Raw genomic sequence first — 23334 nt, 5'->3', positions numbered from 1 at the left:
GGAGGACAGTCCTGATCCACACCCCCCATGCACTGCCCCCACTCTAGAACTGAGCCCAGAAGAGTATAGGGTAGGGGACAGCTGCATCCTTCCCCATGCGCCACGGGGGCCTACCAACCCCTCATCCGTTGCAGCCTCCTGGAGGCTGGCAAGCCCCCAACCCCTTCTAGGGACCCTCAGAGCCAGATGGGAGTAAAGCCTGGACCAGGTGGGGGCACCACCTCCCTGCAGATTTCAGGAAATTCTGAGGGGCAGAAGGGGCACAAGGGAGCTGGCCAATGACATGCCTAGGGGGCTTCCCTGGTGGGGGTTCTCGGTGGGTCCACCCCACAGGCACCTAGCCATCACCTGGGAGGACACAGGGTCATGCGGAGCTACCACTGCTTCAGGCGGGGGTGTGATTCCAGCATTGGGGCTGCTCTGTGGGGACCCCAGCCCAGAGAGGGGTGGGAACACCTAGGGACAAGACCCCTGGTCAGGTCAGGAGTTGGTGGCTGGAGTGCACGTCTGGAGGGCTGAGGGTGGGGCGGGATTGCATCCAATAAGGGAAGCCTTTTATAAATGATCCTTCACACAGAAGGCAGGGCACAAAACTGATACAAGCGGCCCTTCATTTGTATGGGCTTTACATCTCAGATTTGCAAATTAATCCACCCGGCTCATGAAGTGGACATAACAGATTTGCTATTGGAGCCCGTGACAGCGATCTGGGGCTGGGGTGAGAGTGGAGTATCGGCACACTTACAGCCCCCCTCCTCAATGCAGCTTGTATCAGATGGCAAAAATCTGGCTGAAAGTCCCTTAAATTGTTTTTAAAAAACTAAAGTTACTTATTTAAAGTCATTTAAAACTTAGATTTACAGAAAAATCAAGAAGATGGTAAATAGCATTCTCACATATGGCTTCCCCTATTATTAACATCTTATATTGGTTTGTTACCCTTTACTACAATCAATGAACCTAGACCGATACATTAACTATGGTCCATACTTCCTTTGATTTCCGTATTTTTTTTTTTTTTTTTTGCCTGACATCCCTTCTCTATTTCAAGACATCATATGACATTTGTCAGCATGTCCCCTTAGACTCCTCTTGCTTTTGGGGCGCCTGGGTGGCTCAGTCGGTTAAGCGTCCGACTTCAGCTCAGGTCACGATCTCGCGGTCCGTGAGTTCGAGCCCCGCGTCGGGCTCTGGGCTGATGGCTCAGAGCCTGGAGCCTGCTTCCGATTCTGTGTCTCCCCCTCTCTCTGCCCCTCCCCTGTTCATGCTCGGTCTTTCTCTGTCCCAAAAATAAATAAACGTTAAAAAAAAAAAATTAAAAAAAAAAAAAGACTCCTCTTGCTTTTGATGACCTTGACAGTTTTGAGGAGCACTTGTCAGGCATTTTGTAGGGTGTCCTCTACTCGTGGGGTTTGTATGTTTTCTCATGATTGGACTGGGGTTTGGGTTGATGGGAGGAAGACCACAGAGATAAAGTGCCATCATCATCACGTCACATCCAGGGTGCCTGTGGTCACCTTGACTTATCACTGTTGATTTTGACCTTGATCACCTGGCAGAGGTATGTTTGTTAGGTTTCTCCACTCCCCAGTTACTATTTTTCTCTCCCTTCCCACACTGTCCTCAGTGGGAGGAAGTCACATGCACAGTTCACACTTAAGGAGTGAGGGTTGTTTCCCTCCTTAACAAAGGGGGTGAGTATCTACATAATTTATATGCACAGCTTTTTAATTGTTAAAAATAAATTGAGACTCAGGTCCAGCATTAACGTAGTCTAGAATGACCATGGAAATGATCCTGGGGTTCTAGGGAACATAGATTGAAAACCAATGACCAAACCAGTGTGGGAAAACTGTGGGCAAGTGCCCCATTGAGTTTTAAATCCATTGCAACATGTAAAGGTTGAGAGATCCAGGCGTAGATCTGGGGCTGTAATTGCTCTAGGAAAGTCTGACCCTGTGTTTGGCTGGTGTTGCCTGCTTGACCCCTGGTCTTATGAGCCCACTCATTCCCACTCATTTTTGCTCACACCGCTCAATTCTACAAGCTAAGAATGGAAGCTCCACTTCCTGAAGGGCTGTGGTCTGACTCAGGAGGAGAAATGCTTTTTGGTGGTTGGGCTTCCAGCACTCTCTGAGGGAGATTTGTCTAAGTTGTGGTTGCTTATAATCACACATTCTCACTGAGGGTGAAAGATGAGTTTGTGTCAGCAAGATTGTCATTACCGCGTCTTGATGAAGGGCATTACTGCTACCCTGATTCAGTCAGAGAAGACAGCAAGCAGGGAGCGCACAGCCGGCACACAAACCCCGTCCAAGTAAAGGTGTGGGAACAGGTGAGCGGAACAGAAGGCACCCAGAAATCTACATGTCTCCTGCAACATCGCCCAGAACAAGACCATCCACCCCAATCTTGCTTTTTGTGCCACTCTGTCTCTAGTGGCAGGTCACTTGAAGTAGTGTCATCCTACCTGACTCCCCAACGGCTCACATCTGTAGCAGAGGCATTTGGGACTCCCATCTTGTCCTTGTCATCTGCCTGAGTTCTACAGTTTCCTAATCCTGCCACCGAAACGTGGTGCTGCTGTTCTATTTACAGACTCAAAGCGGTGGGAGGGGGGGCACTATGCTTTCATCTTCCTTTTAACTGTAAATGGGATATTCCAACAGTGATAAGAAAAGGTTAAAGTGAGACCGGGGATGTTAAGCCCCTTTAGGCAAACAGGATCACCACTTGGTGCAGTTATGCTACAGGGTGCAGGGAGATGCTTTGGATTATCGTCAACTAGTTTATCAGCTTCCAGTGAGCTTGATTACACCAACGGCATTTGATTGTTAAATTGTGGGCTAGGAACAAAAACCTTGCATTGTTTCCTTAACTGGACAAACAGGTTCAAGTGAAGTTTGAAGCTAAGGAACAATGATCTCATGAGACTTTGGATTCCCACAGACCATGAATTCATAACCAAAGTTATACTCCTTTTTTTTCTTTTAAATTTTTAACAGACTTTATTTTTTATTTAGTTTTACTTATTTCTCAGACTTTATTTTTTAGAGCAGTTTTAGGTTCACAGCAAAATTGAGCAGGAAGTACAAGATTCCTTTTTAACGACTGTTTACAATACACTTGAAATGATTGACCCACATGTTTCCAAGCCTTAGTCATTTTCCACTTGAAAGACTGTTTTTGATTTTCACTGAACCAGCTCTTTTTCTGGTGATCTGGAACTGGGTACAATTACAGCATCACTTAAAATCACATCTTCACCAAAATTTTCTCAAGGAGGCTAAAGACCACTTGGCAAGTTGGCCCTAGGGAGCCCCTTCTATGCTGGGGTTCCAGAGACTGTCCTAACAGGAATAAACATGTGTAAGTTAGCCTTTCCTGCGCTTCAGGATCTCAGCCTGTCCCTCTCTCCACCACAGGGTCCCTCCTAATACTCTGATCCAGGGGGCTGCTTCGTGGCAGAGGTGCCAGATTTGTCCCACTGGTCAAATCCTATGCTGCACTACCCAGAAGCTGCAAGCTGGCGGCAGACGCATTAAATCAGAGACCTCGATACGGTACTGTGTCCCCAGTGAGAAAAATACAGGTCCGGAAGTGGCACCACTCCCAGTGCCTTCAGTCCCTGCAACGCTGGACGCCGTGGCCCGGATTCCCAGGCACCAACAGGCAACAGAGAGAAGTGAAGTCATACGACGGGGGAGGGACGCAGAGCGATGAAATCCAAGTGGTCTGGCTGGCGGTCTGCGACTGGGAAACGAACAGAAACAGCGTCCCGGGAGGCGAAGGGCAAGGTGACCCGGGCTCCCACCCCTGAGGACCGAGGACCTGGCTGAAAGTGAGGGGGCTCTAGGACGGGCAGTGCGGGCGAGACGTGTGACGCCAACCGCAGCCCCGAGATCAGCCGTTCAGCCCGCGAAGTCGCGGCCTCCCGGACTCCCTGGCGCTCACCGAGTAGCTCCCGGGGGACACGCCTGTGGGCGGCCTCTCAGCCCCCTCAAGAAGGGGCTGTGGGGCCGGCCTAAACTTCCTAACGGCCAAGTCTAACGCCCCACTAACACGACCAAGGACAAAGGCTGACAGCCACACTCGCCTAGGGGCCTTTCGAGTCGCTAGTGCAGCCCCGTGTACAACAGGTGCGCGCGCCCCAACTGGTCCCCGCGCCAGCGCTCGCCGCCCACCCATTGGACAGCTAGACCCCTTTAAAACCGACCAACCACAGAGCGTTCCGAGGCCTCTACGCTCCGCCATTGGTCCTGCTGGGAGGTGGTATTGACAACGCGCCAGTGGGAGGCCAGAGGTCGACATGGGCGGAGCTCCGTCCGGGCCGCACAGCTCTGATTGCGCGTGCGCGAGGGCAAGAACGCAGCCCTCTGATTGGCAGCGGGGCAGACGGCGCACACTCGGGGGCGGCGCCAGACCCACGTCTGCGTGACAGTTGTTGCGGGGGGAGGGCAGCCCAGACAAGGGGGAGGGAGTGTAAATAGAGTGAAGGCGGCGGCCTGTTGACCCCGTCACCTCTTGGGCTCCGCGAGGAGCCTCCGGGAGGGAGATGGATGAAGATGAGCAAGAGCAGCGGCGAAGAAAGGTGGAGGCCGGGAGAGCGAAGGTAAACGATAGCGCCTCTTCCTCCTCCCGCTGTCCCAGCTCGGGTTTCTCGGGGAAGGTTCCGGTGACCGCTGTTGTTTCCTACTAGGAGCGGTCGCGGTCAGGCGGGGACCACCGCCAAAGTCTTGCCCTTCCCGCCGGCTCGACTGGAAGTCGCCTCCTGGCCGCCGCCATCTTGAATCCGCCGCCCTCTGCCCGGCCCCGCCCCTGTCGAGGTCGCAGCCAATCACCGGCTGGGGACTTGCGGGGTGGGGCGGGGGCGTGCGCGGGGGTCGGGCGCGGGGCATGCCGGGAATCGCGGGGCTGCGTCCGCGAGCGGGGCGGGGCCTGGCCGCGCCCTCCCGCCTTTCCGGAGGAGCTGGCGCTGCAGCCCTTCGAGTCGCCGTGGAGTCTCGGCCAGTGTCCGTGGCACCCCGGTGGATGCTGGTGGCCTAGGAACGCGCGGTCCCGGACCGCCCGCCAACATTCCGATCCCAGTAGAACGTGAAGGACGGGCTGGTAGTGAGGGGGGCGGCAGTGCCCCCGCACCGCGCGTCCTCGTTGTCATAGACAGCCAGCACGTCGCGCACCTGTACATCCGCTCACCTGTACATCTGCTCACCTGTGCACACCTGCACCTGCCGCGGCTCCACCTCCAAGAACTCAGGGTTCTTGGAGGACTAAGAGGGCCTGTGACTCACCTGCATTCGTGGGCGTCATAGACGCTCTCCCTAGGGCTCATTCACTTCCATCTGTTTAAAACTACTTGCAGACTTTCGTTTTACTGGGAATTATGCACCTTTTTTTTTTTTTTAATCTTCAAAAGAAAAGTCTTCGAGTGGCAGTCTAGGAACACATGTTTATATTGCAGAATATCTTTTGCCGACCTGTCTAATATTCCGTGGGGTCCAGAAATGCTTGTTCTGGCCCAGTTGCTGTTTGGGGCCCAAGTGGACGTTTTGAGCAGGTGAGGGTTGAGGGGCTCTGCTGGAGCCGGTCCCTCATGCTGGGCTTCCTAGGTAATCTCCAGACACCTGGACAGAATATCCTGGGATGTATTGCATTCCTAGGTTGTGGATGCCCTGGGGAGCTCACTTTGGTCATAGAGTCACTTGTCTCCAGGGATGCTTTTTATCGCCTTGTTTCTGCCCCAGTTTTCACATAAAACTGGTACTCGCTGTTTTGGGGGGGTATATTGTGGGGATTAAACTGTAAGCTGAAAAGACCCTGGCTGTAGAGGCAGAGTGGAGCAAGCAGACACTGGCTGTAACTCCCTGCCCTTCCCCAGCTGTGGAGGAGGTTACCTACCCACTCTGTCAAGGGATGAATGAGAGTCTGTGCAATGTTACCTGATCGGTAGGTGGAGCCATGGTAAGTTGTTGTGTTTGGGGCCAGAGTGGCCAGACATTGGGAATTTCACATGGACCAGCTAGTAGGAAATATTCAGGGTTGGTTTCTTCTTTTGAGGGAACCACAGGGCCGCTGCATTAAAGAGGCCATTCAGAACACATAGTGACTGATGTGAGACAGTGATGGGGTAGCAGCATCTAATGGCAAGGTGACAGGCAGAGGACAGAATGGCCTCATTCAGGCTTCTTGGGAGAGGAAACTTGTGAGTGGTGTTTGAAGAGGGATGTGCTGGCGCCCAGGCATGTACGTGAGCCAGGAGATGAAAATGAGGCAGAGTTTAATATTTGATGTGCGTTTTCCCGGCGCTAGTCATGGTTTGTAAGCATGCATAAATGTGTTTGAAAGAGTGTTGAGGGTGATGAGGAAGGATCACCTCGTTGCAGGAGGAAATGGGCACCTCTTGTTGGGAGACCCCAGGCTAGAGTCAAGGATGGTGATGCAGGAGGGAACCTGAGGACAGCCAGAGTTAATGGAGCAAGGCATAAAATGATGAACATGGGGCTGGTTTGGAAGGCTGACTGTTCTGGAGACAAGGTTTTTCTCACGTAAAGGACCTTATGTAATTTTTCTGCGTCTGCAAAAGTGTGCTTTTCTGTTACACTTATGCAAATGTTTGTTAAATGCATTTACTTTTATGAGCACAGTTGTCATTTGAAGGAGCCGATGCCCCCATATGAAAGAGTGATGTTAGGTCTCATACCTTTGAATAAGGTGTTAGTGGGAGACGTGTGAACGGAGTCTGAAACCCTTCAGTTTGAGGGACTGAACAGCTAGGTTGTGCCTTCTGATGGGTGACATTCTGTGGAGGTCCCTGGTGCATTGGTGAGCTGTGTCGTGAAAAATAGAACATCTGATTCCATAAAGGAGGATCTTAGATTGACCTGGCTTAATTAATTTTTTGCTATTTCTGTACCTTGTCTCAGAATCTGTGGCTAGGAAGTTTTGGCCAGGCTATATATTTTCTCGATTGGGGGAAAATGGGGGCAAAAAGAGATTTAGCGTTTGTGTAGTTTTAAACCTTAAGCATGCCTTGATTAAGCTATCAGTCTTTTAAATAGATGTGTTGTTTTTTTTAAAATCTTATTTCTCTGTAAACTTCCAGGGGCTAGGAAAGCTATTCTGCCAGTTGGCTGTATTACTTTTTTCTGTCTGTATATAGGCATAATTAACAGTCGTCATTATTAGACTCTGAAAAGAATTCTGAACTTAAATGCTAGCATCGCAGATATTAATGAAGGCAGAGTTTGTGGGACAGGGATCTGTTGGTTGACGTGGGTCTGGCCAGGTTTGGCTGAGCACACTGAGCCAGCCCCAGAGCCTCATGTTCCCCACCAGCTCATTGGCTTTGTGGTTCTGTTACTTTTTTCTTGGTTACCTTTGTCTTTACTACTTTTCTACGTTTTTGCGCAGCTTGCTCACTTCCGACAGAGAAAAACAAAAGGTGACTGTGCGCATCCGAAGAAAAAGACGGCGAAGAGGAAGGGCCCGGCTGTCGATGCGCCTGTCCAGGAGGAGAGCCCGGTAGCCACCGAAGATGGTGGACTCCTGGGAAGAGGGGACATTTGCAAAAACACATCGTGCAGCGACACCCCTGATGGGGCAGGAGCAGCTCAGGTAGGTTTACTCAGCACTGTGCATTAACAGCTTGTTTAGCTTCTAGTTGTTGCGCATGACTTTGGTCTGTTTTCGCCTGTCAAAGGTGGGGAAAGAGCGTTCCACTTTTACACAAGGGGAATATGTTTTTGTGTTTTTACTCCTAGTAAATGTTTTCTGTTTTATGATTAGGGATTGTTTGAAGGCACGTGTCAGTATAGGTTCTTGCTTTGGTAATGGAAGTCTTAGAAGTGTGAGTTCCTCTGGTGTGGCTTTATGTATCAGCCTTTTTGACAGGGATTTCTTTGCACACTTAAACCATAATATTCCTTCATCTACTTATTGCTTTTTTTCGTTTCCTTTCTGAACTTGGGATGAAGAGGGAATGGGTGAAGGTGGTGCAGAAAGGGCATCTTGCTGGAGGAGGTACCACCATCCTCTGTTTGAGGCCCTGTGAACTACAGGGGTGCGTGTGGCCCACTAGTGGATGTGCACACTGAGAATGCTGGGCCCGCGTGGCCCCCTAATCACCTGTAGTTGGGCTCGCCTTGCGACTTTTTCTGTGCATTACCATTGAGGGGCTTTGAATTGTGATTTTGTGTGCAACAGAACAGGTGTAGGTTTGGGCGTTTGCTAGAATGAGCTGACATACTGGTGGCTGAGGGCAGCATTTGACGAAAACTCACAGCGTGTCTCGCCTGCTTTGTTGGAAAAGTGGAATTCCAGCCTGTAAAGTCTCTGATATTCTACCGACACATCTGGAATTCTTCCTTTGAGAATTTGAAAGACGTAGCTATTGTACTCCCTCGTCTGGGGAGCAGCAGGCCAGCACTCTGGGAGCCCAGCCTTTGGGCCAGCCTGAGCCCAGCTCATGCCTCCTCCAGTGTGGGCCTGAAGTTCACCACCATCCTCTGTGCTGGTCTCAGGACTGGGCGGCAGCTCTCAGCAGCCCTGTCTCCATCACAGCTGCGTGAGTAAAAGCCACATTGGGAGGACTGAGAGTTTACTCCCAGTGCTTTTTCTCTGTGTGTTTTCTCCTAGGCTCCTTGAGGAGAAAAGCTTGTAAGTTATAGTTAACAACTATTAATTTTATTCTTACTTGCAAGTCAGAGGAGTCTTTTTATATTAAACATTTTTTTGGCAGGGGGCACACCTTGGTGGCTCAGTCGGTTGAGCGTCCAACTCTTGATTTTGGCTCAGGTCATGATCTCATGGTTGTGAGATGGGGCTCCATGTTGGGCTGTGCGCTGAGTGAGGAGCCTGCTTGGGATTCTCTCTCTGCCCCCACCCCCATGAACATGGGTGCTCTCTCTGTCGCTGAGTAAATACACATTTAAAAAAACTTTTTAAATACACTTTTTTTATCCATGCAAGCAGGGGAGAGAGACAGAGGCAGAGAGAGAGAATCCTAAGCAGTCTCCATCCTCAGCGTGGAGCCCGATTTGGGGTTCGATCCCATGGTCGTGAGATCATGACCCGAGCTGAAATCAAGAGACGCTTAACTGGCTGAGCCACCCAGGGGCCAGGAAGTCTTTTTATTTTATATTAAATGTTTTATGTATTTTAGCTTTTCATTTTGAAATAATCTCCAACTTACAAAAAAACTTTGCAAAGATTAGCCTAGAGTTTGTAGATACCCTTCACCTAGCTTCTTGAAATGAATGTCAACATCTGGTATTTTCAGGACGATTATTACAATTGGTTCCTATTAACACTGGAACAATGCTATGAGCTAATTAATAAAGCTCATTCAGATCTCCCCCGCTGTCCCACTAATGCCCTTTCTCTGGTCCAGGATTCTGTGTTGCATCTCACTGCCCATGCTGCTTTAGTGTGGTCCAGTCTTTTATAAGTTGGACGTCTTTGAAGAGTCCTGGCTAGTCGTTTGGTAGAATGCCTGTCAGTTTGGGTTTGTTTGATGTTTCCTCCTGATTAAAATCATGTTGTGAATTTTGGCAAGAACATTGTAGAAGTGGTGATATTCCCTGCTCAGTGCACTTGGTATTGGTATTCGACGTGTCTCCCTACAGGTGATGCCAATTTTGATCACTTAGTTAAGGTGAGACCTGCCAGGTTTCTCTTGATAGAAAAATACTGTTTTTAACTTTGGAGTTCATAAGTATATTGTGTGGAGATACTTAGAGACCCCGCAAACCCCTTTTTCTCATCATGCTTTGCTCCACTAATTTTAGCTCCCATAGATGATTCTTGCTTGCAGCACTTATTGTAGTGGTGTTGGCCACATGATGACTTTGTTTCCATCGTTCTATCTCTATGTATTAATTGACATTCCGCTGCAAGGAGGAACTGTCACTTCACTCCAGCGTGTATTTATTTGTTCACTATATCAGTATGGACATAGGGATTTTTCTTTTTCTTTTTTTTCTTTTTTAAGTAAACTCTACATCCAACATAGGGCTCGAACTCATGACACCAAGATCAAGAGTTGCATGCTCTACTGACTGAGCCAGGTGCCCAGGGATTTTTATTCTTCGGGTTTTAATCTATCATATCAACCATGTCAGTGTTTATTTTGTTGCTGAAATACATAGATTGGCCATTGGGAGTGCCTTTGAATTGGTACCTGTCCTTCTACCATGTCCTCGTTGTTTCCGGCACCTTAATTCCTTACATTCTGGCACCAAGATTTTCCAGGGTTATTTTATCCTTTCCCTGTCAGCAGCCCTGTAATCAGATATTTCTTCAAGGAGCTCTGGTTTCTTTTAGTGGAGAATGATGTTTAGAAACCAACATCTGGGTGATTGTTGTGCTTATTGCTGTTCGGGTGTCTTTGGCTTCTGGGCTATTTCAACAGAGCTAGGTGATAAATACCTGTATGTGTACACTTCTATATTTATTTCTTTGTCAATCTGTATGTATAATAAAAATCATGAATTTGCTTTAGTATTTTCAATTCCTAACCAACGTCACAGGGTTCATTCTAGCTTTTTCCCTCTTCTTAATCTTAATTTCTTTTACCAATAGTGAAAGTATCTTCGCTACAATATATTTACTTACTTTCTCAATCTTTAAATATATGCACATTAGTTTGAGGATTGCTAATCCTCACTACTGTGAAAAACAGATTTACTAACTAGAGTGGGATATTTGAATATATAGTTGACCCTTTAGCAACATGGGGGTTAGGGGCACTGACCCCTCACACAGATGAAAATCGGCCTATAACTTTTGACTTCCCAAAACATGACTACTAATAGCCTAGTGTGGACTGGAAGCTTTAATGATGACATAATAAAACAGTCAACAAATATTTTGTGTATTTTCTGTATCATATATAGTATTCTTATAATAAAGTCAGCTTGGGAAAAAAACGTTAAAGTCACAAGGAAGAGAAGATACATTTACAGTGCCGCCCACCCTGTGTTTATTGAAAAAAGTCTGTGGGTACATGGACCTGTGCAGTTTAAACAAACCCTTGTTGTTCAGTGCTAGTTCTTTTTGTCTTTATTATCCCAAAGTTTGTTGTTTAGCATTCCAAAGTTGTATAAGTTAATTTTTTAAATATATTTTTTTTAATTTTTTCATTATAGTTATTCATTTATAACATGGTTTTGTTTTATTGTTTGTCTTCTATTTTGGTTCTTCTTACGTCCAGGTTGATTTTATTTAATTTTTTTTTTTTTTTTTGAGTAAGGGAAACATTACTAAGATTCTAAAAATCAGAGCCATATTCAAGTTCATTACTTCCTCTTCCCTGCCACCTCATTCCTATCTAGGAGTGGTATGGTTGGACCCTGTGGTGGGCAAGTATTTACCTTTTTTTTTTTGTTTTTCTGAATTTTATTTATTTTGAGAGAGCGCGTGCACGCATGCAAGTGGAGGCGGGGTTGGGGAGTGGAGGGGGAGAGAGAATACCAAGCAGGCTCTGGGCTGTCAGCACAGAGCCTGACATGGGGCTCAATCTCACAAACTTGAGATCATGACCTGAGCTGAAACCAAGAGTCGGACACTCAACTGACTGAGCCACCCGGGCACCTCAATTTAACCTTTTAAAAATCTGCCAAAAATTGTCTTCCAGAGAGTGGTCCTGCCATTTTGCATTCCTATCAGCAGCTCCAATCCAGAAATACAAAGGAATGAACATTCAGGACCTACAGAGACATGGAGGGACCTTAAATGTCTATGATTGAGTTAAAAGAAGCCAGTCTGACAGGCTGTACACTGTGTGGTTTTGTTTGTGTAGCATTCTGGAAAAGGTAAAACTGTGCAGATTGTAAACAGATGAGTGGATGCCGGAAGTTGGTGGAGGGAGAGTTGGTGAAGCAGGGATGTTTTAGGGCAGTGAAACTGCCCTGTGTGACCGTGTAGATTTTATGTTATGTTATTAGGGAGAGAGTGCGCAAGTGGGAAGAGGGGCAGAGGGGGAGAGAGAGAATCTTAAGGAGGCTCCACAGTCAGCGTGGAGCCTGACGCAGGGCTTGATCCCACGACCCTGGGATCATGACTTGAGCTGAAATCGAGTCAGGTTCTCAACTCACTGAACCACTCAGACACCTCATCAACATGTAAATTTTAAAACATCAAAATATATTTGTATGTAAATTAAAAAACAAAAAAGCCATCTGGAGAATGAGGGATCCCAGGATGGAACGCAGACTTGAACAAGGCCCTAACTGTATTACCCACGGACAGAACAACCTCAGGGAAGGGGGTGAGGGAAAGGTGCTGACCTGAGTAGCTTTGGGGGTGAGTGGAGTTTGGAGGACTGAAGGCAGAAGGCACTGTGCATAAACAGTACTCCCGTTGCTAAAGGGGTTTCCCACGGGAGTGAGGATTAAGGATTCTGGGGCTGTGTACTTACGTGCTGGGATCGAACCGCCGAGGATGGCAGGTGGCTGGAGCTAGGTGTCTCACTCTCTCCTGGTGAGCTCACGCGGCTCTGCCACGGTCGGCGTGTGAGCTGGAATGAAGGTGAGAGCCCCTGGGGTCTGGGGCCGGATGGGGGGCAGGAGAGAGAAGGTCAGCTGGAAGAAGTGGAGGGAAGAGGTAGGGGAAATTGAAAGGCAGTGTGTGAGTCACTCAAGCTGTCAGAACACTGCAGACTGAGTGGCTTAAACAACAGACTCTCAGTTCTGGAAGCAGGACGTCTGAGATCAAGTGCTGTCAGGGTTGGGTTCTGGCGAAGCCTCTCTGCTTGACTTGTGCATGACTGCCTTCTTGCTGTGTCCTCACGTGGTCTCCTGTGTGGGGAGAGGGCAGGAAAGCAGTATTCTCTGGTCTCCTCAAAGGACAGTAGTCCTATTGGATTATAGTGCCATCCTGTTATCTCTTTAAAAGCCCTGTCTTTTTTTTTTTTTAATTTTTTTTTTTTAACGTTTATTTATTCTTGAGACAGAGAGAGACAGAGCATGAACGGGGAAGGGGCAGAGAGAGAGGGAGACACAGAATCGGAAGCAGGCTCCAGGCTCCGAGCCGTCAGCCCAGAGCCCGACGCGGGGCTCGAACTCACGGACCGCGAGATCGTGACCTGAGCCGAAGTCGGACGCTCAACCGACTGAGCCACCCAGGCGCCCCAAAAGCCCTGTCTTCAGATACAGTGACAATAGGCATTAGGGCTTCCACATGAGAGTTTTGGGGGATATACTTCAGTCCATAACATTCTCTCCTTTGGTTCCCCAATTCATGTTTCTTGCATTCAAAATACATTCACCCCATCCCTACAGCCCCAGAGATCGTTACTCATTCCAGCATTCTTTCTCATCTAGATATCATCTAAATCAGATATGGGTAAGACTTGAAGTAGGGTTCCTCCTGGGGCCAAATTTCTCTCCTACTGTGAGGCTGTGAAACCAAAGTTACATGCTTCCCAACCACAGTGGTGGAACAGGGATGGGATAGACAGCCCACTCCAGAAGGGAGAAATAGGAAACAACGAAGGGTAATGGATCCCCAGCAAGTCCAAATCCGAGTAGGCAAATTCCCTTGGCTCTTAAGGCTAAAAAAATTATCAGTCTGATTTAATGTGAAGCATCTGACTCTTGATTTCAGCTCAGGTCATGATCTCATGGTTCGTGAGTTCAAGCCTCGCATCGGGCTCTGTGCTGACAGCTTGGAGCCTGGAGCCTGCTGCCTTCTCCACGCATCCTCACCTGACAGAGAACACTGGTGTCCCTTCCTCTTCTTAGAAGGACCCCAGTCCTGCTGGACCAGGCCCACCCTGTGACCTCATTTAACCTTAATCACCTCTTTCGAGGCCCTGCTGTCACAAGGGGGTGTTGAGCTTCAACACAGGAATTTGTGGGACACCGTCAGTCCATAATAGGCAACTGTAATAGGAGGGACAGCGTGATAAATCTGAAGGTCATATTTAGGGAAAGGCTGTTGAAGTCTGATTGGTGCGGTGGCAGGAATGGAGTGCGTGGACCTTTGTGTTCTTAGACTATAAAAAAAAGAATTACCTTTTCTTTTAAAGGACAGAATATATTTGCCTGTGGATCAGGGTCAGGTTGAAATTCAGAGGCTCAGGCTCAAGCTGGAGGAAGAGCTTCTGAACGAGCAAGACGTCGTGGATGGACGTGGCCTGGAGGTGGGGAAGCTTCGGGCTCGGCCAGCTCTGTGTCCTGGCATTCCCTGCCAGAGGGGTCACTGTTAGTTTGCCGACCTCTTGTCTGCTTCAAGGGAAATGTCCTGGTTAATGTCAAGTTCCAAGGCTGGGCATTACCTCTTGCATCGAGGGTTCATTTTGATGTGTCTGAGTGGATGCCTTCCCCTCCTCTCGCCGGGGAGCCAGGGGTGGGGTTGAGTCTGCAGAGCGCTGGGTCAGAAAAGCAGGAGGCGAGCTGCGCTGGCCGCTGGCTTCTTGGGCTCCCGCGCAGTGGCCGAGGGCGGGGTTGTGGTTCCCTGGGCAGCCCTGCCGGGTCCTCCTGGTCAGGGTCCCGAAGCCCTCTGTCTGCAGCTTCATTCCATTTTTAGTGGAGGCACTGATTGCTGTGACCTAGTTTTCTTAATGTAGGGCAGTTCAGTTTATTCTGAGCTACCTCAACCGTTTGGGGTGCTTGGGGGAGCAGTGGGGCTCAAGTCGTTCCGTCTGGAGTTTGAAGTCAGACTTCCAGAGATTGGCTTTCCTCATTGTGGTCAGCTCAGTCTAATAGAGAAACAGAGTTGCATTTTGTGACCATCTAACTGACTATGGGCCTGGGTTAGAAGGTGCCAGGGGCGCCTGGGTGGCTCAGTCGGTTAAGCATCCAACTAGCTCAGGTCACAGTCTCACGGTCCGTGAGTTCGAGCCCCATGGCGGGCTCTATGCTACAGCGCAGAGTCTGGAGCCTGCTTCGGATTCTGTGTCTCCCTCTCTCTCTGCCCCTCTCCTGCTCATGCTCTGTCTCTCTTTGTCTCAACAATAAAAACATGAAAAAAAAAAAGAAGGTGCTGGGTGCTTTATTTATGGATGCCTGGTCAGTGATGGATCAAGTTACACAATTGATAGGGCATTTCAGAATGCCAGATATCTGTAAAAGGATTTATGCATTATTTTGCACAAGGTTCATGTTATTTTCTGTTTTTTACTTCCTGGGATACCTGGCAGTGACCTGTATGATGAGGCGTTAGTTTTTTATTTTTTTGTGTTGTGTGGGTTTTTTTTTTAATAATAAGAGATGGAAGCAATTACATTTTTACTTAGAATTATAATGACTAATGTTTATTTGTTTTTAAAATTTGTGCCAGAAATGGTTGTACGTGTTGTAAGCCAGGCTGTGAGGTAGGGACTCTGGTTATCCCCTCACAAGGAAGTGGGTGCTGCGGGATGAGCCCCCTTGCTGCGTGGGCATCAGAGCTCTCTGCTGCTCTCAAGGGTATGTGGGCTCCCTGGCTTCTGCCTTAGTTCTTACATCCATGACTTCATTCTTCATTCTGCTTATTTGATTGCATGTAATAGTTAAGAAAAAATGCATTTTTTGCATAAATTTTTGTAATAGGAATTAGAGCTGGTAGTCTCTTGTGTTGTGGTCACCAGTGGCTTGAGGCCCAATCTGCATGCTTGTCTACTTCAGAGGTCCTCGTGGACTTTTTATCTCAGGTTTCAGTAGCCCACGTGGATTGTTGCCGAGAACTGTTATTTCACCAGTGAGCACAAAATACTGCTATTTCAATTCTGCCCCTCTTTCCTTATTAATTGTATGTAACGTTGCACGAGAACTTCCCTTTATCAGTTATCTGGTTACCCTGGTGCCCGGCTTGGATTGGAAAGCAGGGTAAAGGCATCACTCTTTCCTTTTAAGTTACTCATGTTGCTGTGCTACACTTTTCCACATATGACCATTGGACTGGCTTTCTTGAGCCTCGCTGTAAATTCACTTATGTTTAACAATTTGTCATGAGCAAGTCTTGTGTCTGTTAGTGTGCTGCTCAGATTTTCCCATCTTTGACAAGGGAGAGCATCTTTAGTTTGATCCTCCGCAGTCACTGTGATGGCTTCCTTGCTTTTGGACAAAGTGTTGCCGGTTAGCTGGTGCATTTCTTGCCCCAGGCCTGGGGCCAGGCGTTTCCCATGACTCCTGGCTCCTCTAGTGGGAAGTAGTGTTCAGAAACATGATCTAGACGTTAGGGGTTTTATTGTTTCAAGGTCATGTCAGTGAATAGTTAGGTTTTGTTTTATAGTTTATGAGTTACAGAGTAGTGTATGATTACAGAGTTCATAGTTTATGATTACAGAGTTTCTACTTAAGTTTGAAATTTCCCTTTAACATTAAAAATGTATGTTCCTGACATTAACATCATTACTCACTTGGCTTTCTTTCTCTTTCTAGTTTTATAATAACATTATTACTAATTACGATTACTTTGCACTCATTTTTGTCCTTTAGGTATTTTCCACAGTGATGTGCAGTCAAATTACTTTGTTTTAAAATCACTTGAGGGGCGCCTGGGTGGCTCAGTCGGTTAAGCATCTGACTTCGGCTCAGGTCATGATCTCGCAGTCTGTGAGTTTGAGCCCCGCGTCAGGCTCTGTGCTGACAGCTCAGAGCCTGGAGCCTGCTTCAGATTCTGTGTCTCCCTCTTTCTCTGACCCTCCCCCGTTCATGCTGTCTCTCCCTGTCTCAAAAATAAAATAAATATTTAAAAAATAAATAAATAAAATCACTTGAAATAGTTTAAGCCAGAAACTTAATATATTTATATTTGTTTGTTTTATTTTCTCTTGTTTTAGGGAGATTTTGTTTTCAATTTGTTGTTATCGTTAAAGAGACAGAGAGAATGCGAGCTAGTGCACGGAGGAGGGGCAGAGGGAGAGGGAGAGTGAGTCTTAAGCAGGCTCCATGTTGAGAGGGATTTCGACGCAGGGCTCGATCCCATGACCCTGAGATCATGACCTGGGCCAAAATCAAGAGTCAGATGCTCAACTGACTGAGCCACCCAGGCTCCCCTTTTTTCATTTGTGTCTGTGTGTGGTTGTTTGTTTGTTTATTTTGAGACAAAGCGGAGGAGGGACAAAGAAGGAGAGAACCTCAAGCAGGCTCCATGCTGTCAGTGCAGAGCCCAACGTGGGGCTTGATCTTACAAACGTTAGATCATGACCTGAGTTGAAGTGAAGTCAGATGCTTAACTGAGCCACTTAGGTGCCCCTATTATTATGTTTTTAAAAATAGAAGCAAATATGTGCATATATTTCTCACTATCTGCTTCTTTAGTAGCAGGATACTTTACATTTCTGTATCTTGTTTTTTTCACTTATCATATCTTGGCAGTCACGCCGTAGCAGTGTGTAGTGATGTTTCTCGTTCTTTTTTAAAAAAGTCTGTTGTCGGGGCGCCTGGGTGGCTCAGTCAGTTAAGCATCCAACTTTGGCTCAGGTCATGATTTCACAGTTCGTGGGTTCAATCCTGCATTGTGGGATCTGTCTGACAGCTGCGCTGACAGCTCGGGGCCTGGAGGCTGCTTCCGATTCCATGTCTCCCTCTCTTTCTACCCCTCCCCTGCTCGTGCTCTCTTCTCAAAAAATGAATAAACATTAAGTCTATTATCTTTTTAGAAGCAAGAAGTGGTACCTTTTTATGTTTACCAACATACTTGCCAATCCCAGGGCTTTGGTTTGTTGGTATAGACCCAGTTTTGCATCATGTATCATTTTTCCTTCAGTCTGAAGAGCTTCCTTTCAATAAATTTTTTGTAGTGCAGGTCTGCCGATGAATTCTCTTGGCTTTTTTGTTAGTCTGAAACTGACTTTGTTTTGCCTTCATATTTGAAAGAAATCTTTACTGGATATAGAATTTGAAGTTGACAGTTTTCTTTTTGCAGCACCGTGGTTGTTGGGCCCATATAGTTTCTGAAGGTATCTGCTGTCATTCTTCATTCCTCTTTCTGTAGAACTTTTTTCTTTTATGTTTATTTATTTTGGGAGAAAGAGCAAGAGCAGGAGCGCATGAGGGAGGGGAGGGGCAGAGAGAGAGAGAAGGAGAGAGAGAGAATCCCAAGCAGGCTCCGTGCTGTCAGTGCACAGCCTTACTTGGGGCTCGATCCCAGGAACCGTGAGATCGTGACCTGAGCCAAAATCAGGAGTCAGACTCATAACCAACCAAGCTATCCATGCGCCCCTCTGTAGAGTCTTTTTTTCCTTTTAATTTTTTGGGAGTACTTTTAAAACTTTTGTTTTTATCTCTGGTTTCAAATTCTTTCATCATGATGTGCCTAGGGTGGTTTCCTTTGTGTTTCTACTGCCGGGGATATGTTGATCTTTATGAAACTTTGGTTTAGTTTTCACCAAATATAGAAAATTTTTGTTCAATTTTTCAAATACTTTTTGTTGCTTCCCATTCTTCCCCCTTTGTGATTTCAAATCAATATATTGCAAATTGTTTAAGGTTATCCTATGGGTCATTTAGACTTTGCTTTATTTACTTATTAAAACATTTTTTTCCAGTCTCTGCCTTTTTGTTCTTCATTTTATTTTTTTTAATTTTTTTTAATGTTTACTCATTTTTGGGAGACAGAGAGAGAGCTTGAGCGGGGGAGGGGCAGAGAGAGAGGGAGACACAGAATCCGAAGCAGCTCCAGGCTCTGAGTTGTCAGCACAGAGCCTGACACGGGGCCCGAACCCATGAACCGCAAGATCATGATCTGAGCTGAAGTCAGACGCTTAACCAACTGAGCCTCCCGGGCACCCCGTGTTCTTCATTTTAGATCACTTCTATTGCTAGATCAAGTTTGCTGATCTTTTCTTTGCAATGTCTATTCTATTAATCTAGAATTAAGTGAATTTCTTTTTGTTTCGGGTATTTTGTATTTTTTATATCATTCTTCATTGCGTTTGTATTTCCCTTTAAATACTGGGTATTAATATAACAGCTATTTTAATGTCCCTGTCTGCTAATTCTATCCTCTCTGTCCTTTTCGGGTATATTTCCATTGGACTGATTTTCTCTTGGTTATGGGTCACATTTCTCACCTTTTGGTATGTTTAATAATTTTTGATTGGATGCCAGGCATTGTCAATGTTATGTTGTTACATGTCTGGACTTTGCTGTTTTGGTAAGCATTTGATTTAAAAAAAATGTTTTCATTGTTGATTTGTAGGAATTCTTAATATTCTTCGTATCTGTCATATGTTAGGTATATGTATTGTGAATGTTTTTCCTCAGTTTTGCTTGCTTTGTTGAAGTTGAATTTATCAGTTTTTCCTATGGTTAGTGCTTTTTGTGTCCTATCCAAAAAATTTCTTGTAGCTCTGAGATCATGTACTTTCGTATGTCTTCTTGAAGCCTTATGGTTTTGCTTTCTGGGTTTATGATTCATCTCAAGTTACTTTTTGTGTATTGAGTACTTTGACTTTTAGAACTGTAGTTTAATTTTGCTGATTTTTGAATTAATTAACTAATTAATTATTATTTTTTAAAATGAGATCATTAGAATGGGTCCTCATCCAATGGGACTGCTGGTTTTTTTTTTTCTTCAACGTTTTTTTTTTTATTTTTGGGACAGAGAGAGACAGAGCATGAACGGGGGAGGGGCAGAGAGAGAGGGAGACACAGAATCGGAAACAGGCTCCAGGCTCTGAGCCATCAGCCCAGAGCCTGACGCGGGGCTCGAACTCACGGACCGCGAGATCGTGACCTGGCTGAAGTCGGACGCTTAACCGACTGCGCCACCCAGGCGCCCCTGCTGGTTTTTTTTTTTAATGTATATTTAGTTTTGAGAGACAGAATGCATGCGGGGGAGGGGCAGAGAGAGAGAGGGAGAGAGACACAGAATCAGAAGCAGGCTCCAGGCTCCAAGCTAACAGCACAGAGCCCAATGCGGGACTCAAACCCGCGAACCGTGAGATCATGACCTGAGCCGAAGTTGGATGCTTAACCAACCGAGCCAGCCAGGTGCAGCAGGTTTTTGAACTTTTTTTTTTTTTAATGTTTATTTATTTTTGAGAGAGAGAGATAGAGCATGAGTGGGGGGAGAGCAGAGAGAGAGAGGGAGACACAGAATCCGAAGCAGGCTCCAGGCTTGGAGCTGTCAGCACAGAGCCTGACACAGGGCTCGAACCCATGAACCAGGAGATCATGACCTGAGCCAGTCAGATGCTTAACCGACTGAGCCACCCAGGCGCCCCAGGTTTTTGAACTTTTAATGGAATAATCTAGTATGCATATCTTGAGTCTGGATCTTTTTTATCCAGTGTCTTGTTTATGAGGTTTATTCACGTTAAACACTATTGTTTATTCATTTTCGTTATTGTGTGGTATTTCATTATATGAATGTGCTTCCATCTGTTTGTCTATTCTACAGTTACTTGGCATTTACTACACCCATTCTTAGACAAGTCTCTTGGTGTACATGTGCAGATGTTTCTATTGAGGCTATAATTAGTTACTTAATTGTTGGGTCATTATACATCTATTTATTCAACATGCATATGTTGAGCTGTGTTTAAAACAGTTGTTCAGTTTATATTTTCGGTAGTGACATGTGTAAGTTTTACTTGTTCCATAGCATCTGTGATTTGTATTGACTGTCTTTTTTTTCCTCCTCTATTTTAACAGTTTGGGTGGGTGTGGAGTGGAGTGTATTTTAGTGTTGTGCAAGATTGGTCAGACGTTCAAAGAAATTAGTGCAGTTCATTAACAGACTCCGAGAAAAGTCATATCATCTCAGTTGATACAAAGAAAGCATATATTTTTGTGACAGAGTGACCTGTACTTGTAGTGTTGAGATTGTGCTGGCCTTATCCAAGGAGCTGAGAGGTCTCCTTTGCTCTGTGAATGAGTTTGTGTAAGATGGTGAAGACTTTGGGAACTGAGGTTTTGTTTGTGGGAAAGCTTTGAATTACAGACTCCATTTATTTGATAGTTATCAAACTATTCACTAATGCTTTTTCCCAGAATTTGTTCTTTCATCTGATCTTCCAATTTTTGGCATTAAGTTTTTCATAGGAATGTTTTCAGTGTCTGTGGCGTCAGTATTGATGACCCTTTTCATTTTTGTTTATTTTTTTACTAAAATTTTTTTTGTTGATGTTAATTTTTTGAGAGAGAGAGAGAGAGAGAGAGACAGAGCTTGAGCGGGGGAGGGGCAGAGAGAGAGGGAGACCTAGAATCTGAAGCAGGCTCCAGGCTCTGAACTGTCATGACAGCACAAAGCCCAATGTGGGGCTCGAACTCACAAACCGCGAGATCATGACCTGAGCCGAAGTCAGATGCTTAACTGACTGAGCCACCCAGGCACCCCTTTCATTTTTTAAAGGTGAGTATTTGTGCCTTTGTTGGTCTTGCCACAAGTTAATGCTTACTATTTTTATAAAAAGTTAACTATAGGCTTTATTCTTTTATGTAACATATCTATGTTTCTTTGATTTCTGCTCTTATGTGTAGTTTATTTTAAAGTATGTTTGGTTTTGATTTTCTTGGTTTTCTAACTTCTTGAGAAAGATATGTAGACCATTGATTCCCAGGCTTTAAAATGTATATATAGTCAAGCCTATTCATTTTTCTGTGGTGTGACTTTACCTTCACTCACAACTTTTCAATTTTTTATTATTTTTCAGGACAAATTACTTTTTAATTACATTCTTACTTAAAAATTTTCATGTGCATAGGTTAAAAAAAAAAGTGGCATGTTAGGGGCATCTGGCTAGCTCAGTCAGTAGGGCATGTGACTCTTGATCTCAAGAGTTATGAGTTTGAGCCCCATGTTGGGTATAGAGATTACTTAAAATCTTAAAAAAAAAAAGTAGCATGTATAGGATGAAGCCATCATTATTTTCCTCCTATCTGCTGAGGAATTAATTAGATTTCTTTTTTTTAAGATTTTAGTTTTAGGTAATCTGTACACCCAATGTGGGGCTTGAACTCACAACCCTGAGATCAACAGTCACATGTTCCTCCGACCTAGCAGAACACCTTATAGGCACAAGGCCTTCCTTGCAGCTGTGTCTGTGTCAGCAGAGTATGAGTCCTTGTAGAGCCTTTATGTCATAGTTGTTCTTTGAACATGATTAAGTGTTTTTGTTTTATTTTGCCCATTTGGAAATTTTTAGAAGTTTCACTTCTATGGGTTTTTAATGAGCTTATTGAATACCATACGGTGAGATGAAATGTATGTGTGAGAAATAGTAATGCTTTTAAACATACAATAAGTTGCTTAGTTTTTTTTTTTTTTTTAAGTTTTATTTATTTATTTTGAGAGAAAGCATGAGCAGGGGAGGAGCAGAGAGAGAGAGAGAGACAGAGAGAGAGAGAATCCCAAGCAGGCTCTGTGCTGTCAGCATGGAGCCTGATACAGGGCTTGAACTCACAAACCTGAGATCATGACCTGAGCTGAATCAAGAGACGGGACTCTTGATGGACTGAGCCACCCAGGTGCCCCCCCCCCCCCCCCACTTAATTTGGTTTAAAAGCGTATTTGATACATTTGTTACTTTAATGGTCTTTAGACATAGAAAAGAACTGAAAACCAGGTAATGCAATCCTGGAGGTGGAAAATGCCCAGTTGTCACTTGGTGGTTTTCCTTGTGGTGTCCACTGCTGAGTTAGGGCCACCCTCCAGCGGTGGGGTGTGGGTGGGTTTGTTGTGTAATGAAACCTGCCAAGCTGGGTGAAATTGTATTCTGCAGGTTAGTGTAGAAGCAGCTTAGTGCAGTATTCTGCAACTTAGTGTGGAAGCTGTTTTTTATGTTCAATGTTTTAGTTTTAAGACCAAAAGACTAAAGAAATTGGAGATAGACAATTGAAAAAACAATATACCATGAAAATTCTGTAAGAAAAATTAATTCGTAAAGTTCCTATATCGTAATTTTGCTATACTCTTTCAGGTGAAGATTCTGCAGTCTTAGGGTAAAGAAAGTAAATTGCTGATCTGAGCAGAAAACACAGGCACGTATTAAATTCTAAGAGTATGTCAATAAAGCATGTTTGTAAGCAACTTAAAGATTTGAGTTTTTCAGGGGGTTAGAAGCAACGATAGAATTGCAAAAAGACTTTATGGTCGGTGTTCAGGATCTAGCCATCTTCCCTCACAGTTTAAGTGAAGTGCGCCGTGAAAAGACATTTTACTTTAATCAGTGCAACGGTCATCTCCGTTCTGGCAGTTAGCTGAGAAGTGGCAGAAAGCGGTATTTGACCTCAGCTATGCGTCAGGAACAAAGTTAAGTACAGGCCATTTCTTGTAAAAGAACCATCCAAAGATTGCTTGGAGGTCAAAAATGTCAGAGGAAAATTACCTTTACAAAAACTTGTACTGAAGATTTTTTTTTTTAATGTTTATTTTTGAGAGACAGCGGGGGAGGGTCAGAGAGAG

General features: G+C 45.5%; 1 protein-coding gene across 7 annotated transcripts in view; it reads left to right on the top strand.

The window, feature by feature from the left end:
• Positions 1–4451: 4451 nt before the first annotated feature.
• Positions 4452–23334, top strand: part of PCNT (pericentrin) — a 134825-nt gene continuing 115942 nt past the window's right edge. For 4 of the 7 annotated variants that reach the window (XM_042957274.1, XM_042957272.1, XM_042957276.1 and 1 more), the window contains exons 1-2: positions 4457–4612; positions 7411–7614. In XM_042957274.1, the coding sequence (XP_042813208.1) occupies positions 4556–4612; positions 7411–7614 (261 nt within the window). In that variant the 5' untranslated portion in view covers positions 4457–4555. Of the gene's footprint in view, positions 4613–7410; positions 7615–23334 lie in introns of all 7 variants that reach the window. The other 3 variants (XM_042957273.1, XM_042957271.1, XM_042957277.1) reach the window with 2 other exon arrangements.

This window comes from Panthera tigris, chromosome C2 (assembly GCF_018350195.1).
Source record: "Panthera tigris isolate Pti1 chromosome C2, P.tigris_Pti1_mat1.1, whole genome shotgun sequence".
NCBI classification, from domain to species: domain Eukaryota; kingdom Metazoa; phylum Chordata; class Mammalia; order Carnivora; family Felidae; genus Panthera; species Panthera tigris.
This window is presented reverse-complemented; position numbering and strand designations above follow the sequence as displayed.